This window comes from Heterodontus francisci, chromosome 19, assembly GCF_036365525.1.
Source record: "Heterodontus francisci isolate sHetFra1 chromosome 19, sHetFra1.hap1, whole genome shotgun sequence".
NCBI classification, from domain to species: Eukaryota; Metazoa; Chordata; class Chondrichthyes; order Heterodontiformes; family Heterodontidae; genus Heterodontus; species Heterodontus francisci.
In genome coordinates, this window is record NC_090389.1 from 64839543 (window position 1) to 64852049 (window position 12507).

A 12507-nucleotide genomic window follows, 5' to 3' on the forward strand; every position below is an offset into this window, starting at 1 on the left:
GACGTCAGTGGCCAGCTGCGTTGTCGGGGATCACTTTGTTGTTCGTATAGCTCAAAATTTTTGCTGAAAAATACCAACTTAGAAGTGAAGGTAAATGTGCTGTTTTGATTCGCAAGGAAATGGTTGATAAAGCCGAAGGCAAATTTAAGATTTATGCAGCATCAAGGTTCAACTTTGAAAACAAAAAGTAATGGCTTTTACATATTTTTGAGATGTAGAAACTGGATTTTTGCCTGACTTGTATACATGATTGAAATTACGTGAAATCCAGTTATTCTTCTAAGAGTCAGAGTGAAGTTAAAGCAAATTACTTTTTACAGCATCAAATAAGTACATAATGTTCCTCAGATTTTTAATGAACAATTTTTTCTTAAGGTATGCTTATACCTTTTACTCCATTCTTTATTTTTTTCGTCTTAACGGCTCCCAATAGTTTTTATTCGGCAAAAAGGCTGTTCTAGACAAAGATACAAGGATGTACCCCAGAATGAGGCATTCATAGCCGACCGAGTGTAAAAAGATCTGATTGTACATGATACAAAATTAAAGCAACAGATTTCCACTTCATGGGACGATATGAATTTCTATTTGATCATGGGGATCAAATTTCTTCAAAGAATGTGAAAGAGCATATATGTAGTTAATAATGTACAATTCCTGAAAGATAGCAAAAGTCTATAGAAATAGAAAAAGTGTTTTCTGCTGAAAGGAAAGTATTGATATGTGAAAGGGATTCATATGAAAGTTGACACGGCAATTTATATACTAACAGCTTTTGTGCCTAATACTAAATCTAGACAGTTAATTTGGTATAGTTGAAAGATTTTTATGGCAACAAGGTTTTCTTAGAGTTTGAATATTTAAGTTTTTAACATATCCATAGCACTTATAGATTTCTCAACATAAATCTTACTTTAAAAAAAAAAGTTAAGCTTTTCAAGGTCATCTGCAGGACATTTGTTCCTCATTGTGAAAATATGAATGGCATTGAAATTCTTTGTTGATTTTTGCCATTTCAGGTACTTTCCCTACCCCATCGAAGATTAGTCTGCTACTGCCGATTATTTGAGGTTCCAGATCCCAACAAGCCACAGAAACTTGGCTTACATCAGCGAGAAATCTTCTTATTTAATGACCTCCTTGTGGTATGTAATCATTTAACTTAAATAAAAGGATTCGACTGGATGCTGAGCTTTATTTTAAATAAGAGATTTGCCAATGCGTCACTCCAATTAATCATAAACTTGTTCCTCATTGCAGTTCATTATTAAGATGCGTTCACCTTCAGATAATGCTGAGGCCTCATTCTGGCAAACTTCAGCTGCCTCGCTTGGGCATTCCTCCGATTGGGGCCTTCCTCTGATTGGTATTGGAATAAATCAACACTGCTCAAATATTAAGATAAAAGGCAATTATATTTTAGGTGGTGATTGATTTAAATTTTCTATTTCTAACTAAAGATCCAGTGGCGAAAACCTATTAATCGACCAACTACGATTGGCAGATAGTTTTTCAAACACAATGTCAACAAATAGAGCAGTTTTATACACATTGAAACTTCCAATGTATAGTTGAGAACTGAAGAAAATTTGTCACCAAGGGCCCATCTCTCATTTTTGACCCCCTTGGAATAAAGGCTAACACACTATTTGCCTTCCTAATTGCTTGCTGTACCGGCGTATTAACTTTCTATGATTTGTGTACAAAGATACCCAAATCTCTCTGAATATCAACATTTGCTAGTCTCACCTTTTTAAAAAAATGTTTTTCCATTCTTCCTACCAAAGTGGACAGTTTCACAATTTCCAACATTATTCTGCATCTGCTAAATTCTTGACCATGCACTTAATCCATCTATATCCATCTGAAGACTATTTGCATCGTTCTCACATAAGAACATAAGAAGTAGGAGTAGGCCATTCAGCCCCTCAAGCCTGTCCCGCCAGTCAATAAGATCATGGCTGATCTGTTTCAGGCCTCAACTCCTCCTTCGGGCCTGCTCCGCCTAACCCTCGACTCCTGTAGCCTTCAAAAATCTATTTACCTCCTCCTCAAATACATTTAGTGACCTAGCCTCCACAATTCTCTGAGGCAGAGAATTCCAGAGATTCACCACCCTCTGAGAAGAAATTCCTTCACATCTCAGTATTAAATGTTTACCCCCTTATTCTGTAACTATGTTCCCTAGTTTGGGATTCCCCCACTAGTGGAAACATCTTCTCAACATCAACCCTATCAAGCCCCCTTAAAATCTTATGTTTTTATAAGATCACCTCTCATTCTTCTAAACTCGAATGAACACAGGCCTAACCTGTTTAGCCATTCTTGATGAGACAGCCCCTTCATCCCAGGAATCAGCCTAATGAACCTTTTCTGAACTGCCTCCAATGCTAATATATCCTTTGAATACGGGGACTAAAACGGTATTCCAGGTGTGACCTCACCAACACCCTGTACAGTTGTAGCAAGACTTCACTATTTGTAAACTCTAACCCCCTAGCAATAAAGGCCAAAATTCCATTTGCCTTCCTAATTACTTGCAGCATCTGCATGCTAACCTTTTGTATTTCATGCACAAGAACACCCAGATCCCTTTGTTCTGCAGTATTTTATAGTCTTTCTCCATCTAAATAATTATCTGCCTTTTTATTCTTCCTACCTAAGTGGATTACCTCACACTTTCCCACATTGAACTCCATCTGCCAAGTTTTTGCCCACATCATACTTTCTTACCTAGCTTTGTATGTTCAGCAAACTTGGATATATTACACTTGGTCCCCTCAGCTAAGTCATTAATATAGATTGTAAATAGCTGAGGCCCAAGCACTGATTCTGCAGCACTCCGTAGTTACAACCTGCCAACTCCAAAATGACTCCCTTATTCCTGCTCTCTGTTTACTGTCCATTAACCGACCCTCAATCCCTGCTTAAATATGACCCTAAACCCATGAGCCCTGATCTGGTGTGGGACCCGATCAAATGACTTCTGAAAATCCAAATATACTATGTCCACTGCCATCCCCCCCCCCCCCCACCCCCCCCCCCCCCCACTCCCTCCCCACTGATAGTTACACTCTCAAAAAGCTAATAGATGTCCAGCACTATTTCCCTTTCATAAAATCATGTTGACTCTGCATATTCATATTGTGATTTTCTAAGTGCCCTGTTACCATGTCCCTAATAACAACAAGTTCTAACATTTTCTCTACTACTGATGCCAGGCTAACTGACCTATAGTTCGCTGTTTTCTCTCCTCTTCCTTGCTTGAACACGAGGTTACATTTGCTGCATTCCAGTCCATGGAGACTGTTCTGGAATCTAGGAAATGATGGAAGATCAAAACCAACAAATCCATTAGCTCACATTTATTAAAAACCTACATTGTCGGCCATCAAGTTCAGGGGATTTATTGACTTTTAGTCCCATTTAATTTCTCCAATTCTTTTTTTTTAGTATTAATTTAATTTCCTCACTTTCATTAGACCCTTGGTTCCTCACAATTTCCTTTATATTTAACCACTTCATTCTGAAACTCAATTTGAAATTCATAATATTATCACTCTTCCCCAAATGATATTAACCCTATTTCGTTACACAACTATCTAACAATTATCAGAATGAGGAGGAGTGAGAGGATCATTGCACTACATTTATACGCTGTTGAAATGTACAGAATGCTTTTACAAGACAAATAAAATGAGTATTAGAATGTTTTAGTGTTGAAATTCTTCACGTTCCACAGATAACCAAGGGGGAGGAACAACATCGTGCATTTTTCCTTTCGCTGCCCATAGCTTTACAGAATTCTGGCTGATCAGAGCAGTGGTTTTAGAGATTCTTTATATGCTCAGACAAAATTGAAATAACAATCTGCCTGAGATTATTTCTAATGAGCAATTTGTTATTATGTTTGGCTTTAACAAAAACTGGTTACAATTGACTGTGTGCTGTTATTTCAATATCATTTAAAACAATTATGGGGTAAATTATATGGAACCAGAATGTTGAAATTAAGATTATTAGACTGTTTTACCATTCAGATCCCATTTAAATTCAAATTTCTACAGAATGTTAACTTTTTAAAAAAAAAAAAAATTTCACTGCCTGTTGATCATTTTGAATTTTTATGTCAGTTATGCTGAGAAACCCCTACAGTTCAGTTGTCTAACTACACCATTGCGCTTTACTCAAACGCTTCTTATCCAAAATGAGCAAAGATAACTCTGGGACCTTTAAGCTAATGATTCTTTGTGACCTTTGTTATTTTTAGAAGTGGTTCTCACTTTTTAAGACCAAGAGTAATTATAAAGTCCCATAAAGAGGAATTGGTGGAGCCATGTATTCTATGTTTAAATGTTTGATTCTTTCTTCACTAAATATACTGGTATGAAATTGATTATATTACATCTTTGCTAGCGTCATCCCTAGGAGCTTTGGCAATATGACTGTGTATAAGTTTCTTTTGAAACCACTTCTGTACTGGACAAAACTTTTCATAAATACAGACTATTAAACCTTGAAATCATGTTTGCAAAAAAAAAAATTATATTTATGAACTGAAGGAAATTCTGAAACAAGATTTCACAGGTTTACAGCAAATAAGGACATAAGTTTGTCAAACACAATTTCTGGAATTTTAAGCAAAGCAAGGATATTAGATTAGGAACAGGAGTAGGCCATTTAGACCCTTGAGCCTGTTCTGCTATTCAATGAGATCATGACTGATCTGTGACCTAATTCCATATACATCCATAGATTAAATGGCTTCCAAATTCAAATTGAGGAAGTATGTTTCAGCCTTTGCTAAGATAGCCAATCAATTATTTCCGTCTGTGTGAATGCAGAAGTATCAGCTGAATGAAATCTGCTATTATGCATATGCTATGGGCCAAGTGCTAGAATAATTAGGTGCTTGATGGCCGGCATAGGCACGATGGGCTGAAGGGTCTGTTTCTGTGTTGTGTAATTCTATGACTCTATATGCATATTGACAATGCAAATCAAATTCAGGTAACTACCAACCAATATCTTTATTCACTAGTCAAGGTACTTAGGATAACTTGGTAGTACACCATTTTTGGTCAAAATATCAGATTAGTTAACAGAATATTTGGTTCTATTTTTGAAGGTTAGATTTGTCTAATTTTAAACCATTAAATTAAAGCATATGCATCCTGATGCCAGATTAAATTATGGCGAACAGTAAATAATCCCCACATCAGTACTTTTTCACCTCAGATTGAACATTCAACAGGATATATAGATCCTATTCAGGATATTATGTTCCTGTATGAATGGAACTTTGGAGACAGGTAGAAGAAAGAACTTAAATTTCTGTAGCAGGTTGTCATTTCCTCAATGTCCCAAAGTGCTCAGCCAATTTGCACAGACAGCAAATGAGATGAATGACTAGTTAATCTGTTTTTGGTCATGGTAGTTGAGGGAGGAATGTCAGCCATTTGGAACCCCTGTTCTTGGGATAATGCCATTGGATCTCTTGTATCAAATTGAATAACAGGAACAGGTATCCAAGAGATGGCACTTCTGGCAGTGCAGCTCTCCACTGAGTTGGAGTTTGTATCGTAGTTCGGGAATAGGGTCTGAACCCACAAGTTTGGATTCTGAGATGAGTGTTCTACCAATTGAATCAGAAGAATGGTCGTTCATATTGGTTGTCTTGGATATCAGCAGATTATTGAGCACAGCATGGAACAAAAGCCTCTCTTTTTTTCTCACCGACAGATTTTATTTTTCTTCCTCCACTCTAATTGGGCCATAAATTTCCAAAACTATTTGAAACCTTTGGTGGTAAACATAACCTAAAAGCATTGTTTTTAAGATAACCATGTTAGCAGTATGGTTTAGATGAAAAGTCTGTCATTTGGAGTGTGGTGCAGTGGCACTGTGCTGTCGTGCACAAGGCCATGTAGGGTGAGACAAATAGCAGGGTTCTTAACACAATCAAGCCCCTGACATCAACTGTGCTGCTGTGTGGAAGTATGGATTAGAAATATAAAGGGTCTGGCCTCTTTTGCAGATCAATTACTGATGTTTTTTTTTAAAGGTTCAATATAAGTTTACCCTTCCTCTTTTTGGTTTCCTTTTCATTTCACTTGCTTTTAATTTGTAACTATGATGGTTATGTTGACATTTAACATTCTATTTGGATTGATGATAACCTCTTGGCTCAGTGAAGACATACCCCAATGAGCGTATTTGATTTCCAGCTGACTACCTATATTTTGCCTTTTGTTTGTTAATTCATATGGTTTTCAAAAGATATTTCAGAGAATTTGTTTTACAAAACAAAATTGTTTGGTTTCCAAAAATCAAAAACTGCAAATCCAAATGATTTGCTAAAGCTCAGTAGTAAGAATATGGTGCGCAATGACTGTGTTTAAGGGTTCAGCCGATTGGTGTTACGCCAATTTCTTTTGTTGAATGATTTTCTTTGGTCCACTGGCTGGAGATATGAATTTGTATTTTTTTTAAAGACGTTTTTTAAAAAAAGACACGCTGCCAGCAAAATCATTCTTTCAGCTTAAGATGATCAACTAATTTGCAACACTATATCCTGCACGGCACTGCTTGATGAGAGCGACAAAATGTCTGCTTAAGATCCCAGCAAGAACCAAGACCCAGGAAGTTTAAAGGAACGACCTGTTCTCTTGGCAAGAAGAAAGAATTCCGCTAACTGCTATGTTTTGAAACACGAAATGACTCGTGATGAGCCCCCTCCTCATCTGTGGTTTTAAGCTGGTATTTTCTCTGCAACAGAGGAGAAGCAACTGGACTTTGACATGAGCAGACCTTAAGTGGGGGGTCTCTCTCTCTCCCTCCCCCCCCCTCTCTCTCTCTCTCTCTATCTATTTCCACAGGACTCACTGAACCAGTCATCTACCTCTTCAAAATAAAAGCCTCAGGACCACTGAATTCAGCTAGAAGCCAACCGAATCACCTAACTTCACAGACTCTAACTCAACCAGTCTACCTTTCCTCACTCTCTAATCTATTTGTGTGTGTGTAAAGCTCTAGTGTGTGTGTTTGTGAGAGTGAAAGTTGGCGTGTAGTTTATTATTTTAATTTTTTCAGTTTAGGTACAATAAAGTTAACCTCTTTCTTTGTTAACTCAAGAAAACTTGTCTGATTAGTGTTGTGGTCCTGTAGTATCATTTTAAGAACCAGCAAGCCTCAGGAGTTATAGGAAGGTGCACTTTCGTTGCCTTAGAAACAGCCATTTAGAGACTGCGATTCAAAGGGTCCATGCTCGTTACCATAGTTACAGCAACTGGGAGTAAGTCTCATGCGATAGATACATTTGCTACTGGCTTTTAGTTGAAGACAGTTTATTCTAACAAATAGACAGAGGACGCAGACAGCAGTGATGACAGCACCTGAAAAAAGAGCTCTCAACCATTTAAACTGAAGGAAGAGGATTTTAGTCTGTTTAATTATTATCTCTCAAAATTCTCAAAGTCAAGCCAAAACACAGATCTCTGGGAGTTTAAACTGAAGGAAGGGAAGTTAGACTGTGACAATCTTTTATCCCTCAAAAACTCTAATGTCATTGATTCTGTTGAAAGTGTTTGCAAGTCGTTGTTGAAATTTGCTGGAGAAGGAAAGCAACATTCTGTGAGGACTTCAAGCAGCATTCTTTGAGGGCTTCAAGCAATATTGGACTGTAAATTTGCAAGGACTCTAATTTTTTCTATTTTAAATGTTTATATCTTCATAGTGTTTAAGAATTTAGTTCTTCTAATTAAAGAGTTAATTTGTTGATTTAAAGATGCCTGGTTTAGTTAGCCTCATTCAGGGGTTAATAGATGGTACAATTTGGCTGGGTCTTTCTTTAATTTGGGAAGTTTTAAATGATATGTTAGGCGATCTGTGGAGCGATGGGATTGAATTATCAGTGCGTTTCTTCCAGCACAATTAGAATCATATATTTTGATTGGAGGCTTTGACGAGAGCGGTCAGTCGTAACATTAGTTCTTGTTATGATCATAACAAGGAAGTAATCAAACACCTACTGAATTGGCCAGTACATCCACGTTAAGAAGAATTAAACCTGTTGTGGTCAAGCAAAGAGAGAGAAAAGAGGGAAGCCCTTTGGCCCATCTTCACTTGACTGTAACAGAAATTCGAGGGCTCACGTCTGGGATCAAACTCGAAGACAAACAGGAAATTGGAAACGGGAAACCAAATTGATCCCTAGCAATAATTTAAAAACTTCAATGCAGGTTTTCTTGTGGTTTTCAGTGCTAGAGTACTAAAATGTCCACATTCGAGGCCAGTACCTTCCTAGAATAGAGTGAAGTAACTTGGGCCAGGTTAATGGCCCAATCTGTCGAAGAGTTGAGGAATGTAGCTGGACACTTAGCGATTACTATCCATCCAAAAGCTAGAGGAGAGAGAGACCTGAAATCCTAAAACATGTGACCAACCATTTTAAAATTGATACTGAAGAACCGGAGACAGGCATAGAATCTGAAACAAACAGAATAACATTAGCAAAGTTACAGCTAGAACAGAGGAGATTAAAATTAGAATTCCAAGAAAAAGAAAGGGCTTTCCAGGAAACGGAGAAAGAAAGAGAATTCCAGGAACGGAAGGAAGAGTGGGAATTCAAGTTAAGGCAGCTCAAACTAAATAGGGAAAGACCCAATATAAACAGTAAAGGCATCGCTAGTGAGGGAATTACCCCGAGATCAGGACCGTGTGTGAGCTCTTAAAGTTCTACCACTTGATAACCAAAGTTCAATGAAGGGGATGTGAAAGCATTTTTCACCTGTTTTGACTTGCCACATGTGCCAGGTTGTGGGGAAACCTGAGCCAGCAATATTACTTGCATCCCTAGTACCCATACCGAATTTTGGGGAACCGTTTAGTAGAGTGCTGGTAGAGTGTTTGGGGCCCCTGTCGAAAACAGAAGGGGGCTACCAGTATTTTCTCACCGTTATAATTTGGCTACCCGATTTCCAGAGGCCTAGCCTTCTAAGAACTATCTCTGCCAAGGTTGTGGTAGAGGGACTAACCCAATTCTTAACCTGATATGAGCTGCCTGCTGTGATCCAGTCGGATCAGGGCACAAATCTTTTGTCCAATCTTTTTAAAAAGATCATGGGTAATCTGGGCATAACCCAGCTAAAGCCCTCAGCCTATTACCCACAGTCACAAGGGGCTTTGGAGCAGTATCACCAGACCCTAAAGGCAATGATCAGGTCATACTGCTATGAGTACCCCCATGACTGGGACAAAGGGCTGGGATTTCTTCTGTTTGTTACCAGAAACTTGCCCAATGAGTCCACTGGCTTTTGAATTAGTTTATGGGCACGAGGTGAGAGGCTCTCTAAAACTAATCATTGAGAGGTTTTTGGGACACAGGATTGAATCTTCCCTGTTAGACTGCATCTCCATGTTTCGAGAATGGCTCACAAGAGCCTGTGCGGTGGCTCAGGAACACCTAAAAACTTCCCAGATAACTATGCAAAGGCAGGTGGATAAACATGCTAAGGTCAGAACATTTCAGCCCGGAGACTATGGACTGAATTTTACCGGTCCTGATGTCGGGGGTCGTGGCAGGGGGACTCGGAAAATGCCTCCGGGAGAGGCTTGTCATGGGCCTCGATGCGGGAACCCCCCCTCCCCGCCCCCCACTGCTCAGTGATCCGAGGCAGCACATTGGTTGGGAGGGGGGAGCAGGTAAGTTTTCAGGTGGGGGGGAGCGGGGAAAGTGATTGCGATTGGTGAAGGGGATAGTGGGAAGGGGCTGAAGGTAAAAGTCAATAAACTCTGGGGGAGGGGAGTTAGGATTGCAAGGTAAGGTTTTTTTTGGGTGGGGGGAGAGGGCAACTAATAAATTGTTCAGTCACGGGGGGGCGGTGGTGGCAGGAGAGAGGCTTGAATCTTTTACTAAATTTTTTACTTTAATTTTATAATGTATGTAACTTGAAAAATTCAAATGCAATGGAAGGTTTGAAGACCTTTAAAAATGGGGCCTGCGTGGTGGTGCTGGACACTGTTGCCGGGAACAGAGCGCCTGCTCCATCCATGTCATCACTGGGGGGGGGGGGTGCACGGTCCACCCCGGCCATGTAAATGAGCCGCCGCATATAATATTGTTGCAGCTCCGCGGAGTTAAAGCCACGCTTGAGGGCCACCATCTTAGAAGCTAGCCGCCAAGCTAGTAAAATTCAGCACCATGTGTTAGTGCTATTACCAATACAGGGAGAACCATTTAAAGCCCGGGTCAGTGGCCTGTACAGAGTAATAAAGAGAATTAGCCAGGTGAATTATATAATTGACGCCCTAGATCGTCGGAAAATGCAAAGGATGTGCCACATCGATATGTTAAAACGGTATTACAGTTGGTGAGGGGACAAACAAGCACAGGTGTGTCAGGCAGTCAGGAAAAAGGAGGGCAAAAGGGACAGTGAGGAAGGCCTGGAGGATTCCCAAATTTAATCCCCTACCATCCAGTTAGCTAACACTGTAATGTTAGGGAAATTAGACACTATACTCTACTATTTAAATGCCGAAAAGAGATGGGCGGCGCAGTGGTTAGCACCGCAGCCTTACAGCTCCAGCGACCCGGGTTCGGTTCTGGGTACTGCCAGTATGGAGTTTGCAAGTTCTCACTGTGACCGCGTGGGTTTCCGCCGGGTGCTCTGGTTTCCTCCCACAGCCAAAGACTTGCAGGTTGATAGGTAAATTGGCCATTGTAAATTGCCCCTAGTGTAGGTAGGAGAATGGTGGGGATGTGGTACGGAATATGGAATTAATGTAGGATTAGTATAAATGGGTGGTTGTTGGTTGGCACAGACTCGGTGGGCCTGTTAGAGCGCTGTATCTCTAAGAGAACTAACAAGGCTGCTCAAAATGTTTAAAGGGGACAAACCAGGATGCCCTGATCTAACTCGACACTATGTGGATGTTGGAGAGACCCGTCCTATAAAAGAAAATACGTATCGCCCAGGTCCCAGGAAACTGAAACAGGTTCAGGAGAAAATTCAGAATAAAAACCTAGAATTAAAGATTTAAATTCTGAAGGGAGATCCAGAAAAGCTTAAAATCCAAAGGTAAACCTGAAGCTCAAAGTTTTATTTGGCAGATATGGAGGGAAGTGGTGGTGATGGTGACTGCAAGTCACGTATCCCAACTGAGGAGGTATTGTGGGCCAGGCTGATGAGCACATAAAAAAGTATGTACAAAAAATACTGGATGATCTTCACAAAGTTATAAATAACTTTGAATTCAGGGTTGAGTTCACTGGTGTAGAGAAACTGGAAAAGGATGGTATTGTAGAAATATACGAGGAAATTCAGTGTATGCTGGAGCACAAGCTGATTGAGCCCAGTCAAAGCAGTTGGAGTTCCCCAGTTGTGCTCGTGTACAATCCCAGATAAAAAAGTTAAACCAGAGTATTGCTATGACAGTAAGACTGATGAGTGTGTGTGTGTACAGTATCTTTTTAATTGGTCACCCCATAATCAAATGTTCTTGTCACATTTCATTTCATGTGGTGGGGAGGTGTGACACCAATTTGTTGTGTTGAATGATAGTTTTCTTTGGTTCACTGGCTGGAGATCTGAATTTGTATTTTTTTTTTAAAGACATTTTTGATAAAGATAAACTTCCAACAAAGTCATCCTTTCAGCTTAAGATAACACTGTGTCCTACACTGCAATGCTTGTGAGGAGCGAGATGAAATGTCTGGTAATTTCCCAGCAAGAACCAAGACCCAGGAAGTTTAAAGGAACTGCTTGTTCTCTTGACGAGAAGAAATACTGCGAATTACTATGTTTTGAATCACTAAATGACTGTCATGTGACAAGCCCCTCCCGATCTGTGGTCTTGAGCTGGTGATCCCTTTGCAGCAGAGGAGAAGCAATTGGACTCTGAGATGAGGAGACACTAAGTGGGGGTCTCCTTCTCCCCCCTCTCACTCTCTCCCATCTCTCTCACGGTCCCCATCTCTCTCACGGTCCCCATCTCTCTCACGGTCCCCATCTCTCTCACGGTCCCCATCTCTCTCACGGTCCCCATCTCTCTCACGGTCCCCATCTCTCTCACGGTCCCCCATCTCTCTCACGGTCCCCATCTCTCTCACGGTCCCCCATCTCTCTCACGGTCCCCATCTCTCTCACGGTCCCCATCTCTCTCACGGTCCCCATCTCTCTCACGGTCCCCATCTCTCTCACGGTCCCCATCTCTCTCACGGTCCCCATCTCTCTCACGGTCCCCATCTCTCTCACGGTCCCCATCTCTCTCACGGTCCCCATCTCTCTCACGGTCCCCCATCTCTCTCACGGTCCCCATCTCTCTCACGGTCCCCATCTCTCTCACGGTCCCCATCTCTCTCACGGTCCCCATCTCTCTCACGGTCCCCATCTCTCTCACGGTCCCCATCTCTCTCACGGTCCCCATCTCTCTCACGGTCCCCATCTCTCTCACGGTCCCCATCTCTCTCACGGTCCCCATCTCTCTCACGGTCCCCATCTCTCTCAA

General features: G+C 40.8%; 1 protein-coding gene across 6 annotated transcripts in view; it reads left to right on the forward strand.

Moving 5' to 3' along the window:
• iqsec1b (IQ motif and Sec7 domain ArfGEF 1b) overlaps window positions 1–12507 on the forward strand; it is a 708606-nt gene that overhangs the window by 637238 nt on the left and 58861 nt on the right. For all 6 annotated transcript variants that reach the window (XM_068051803.1, XM_068051799.1, XM_068051805.1 and 3 more), the window contains one exon: window positions 1020–1145. In XM_068051803.1, coding sequence (XP_067907904.1) covers window positions 1020–1145 — 126 coding nt within the window. The remainder of the gene's footprint in view (window positions 1–1019; window positions 1146–12507) is intronic.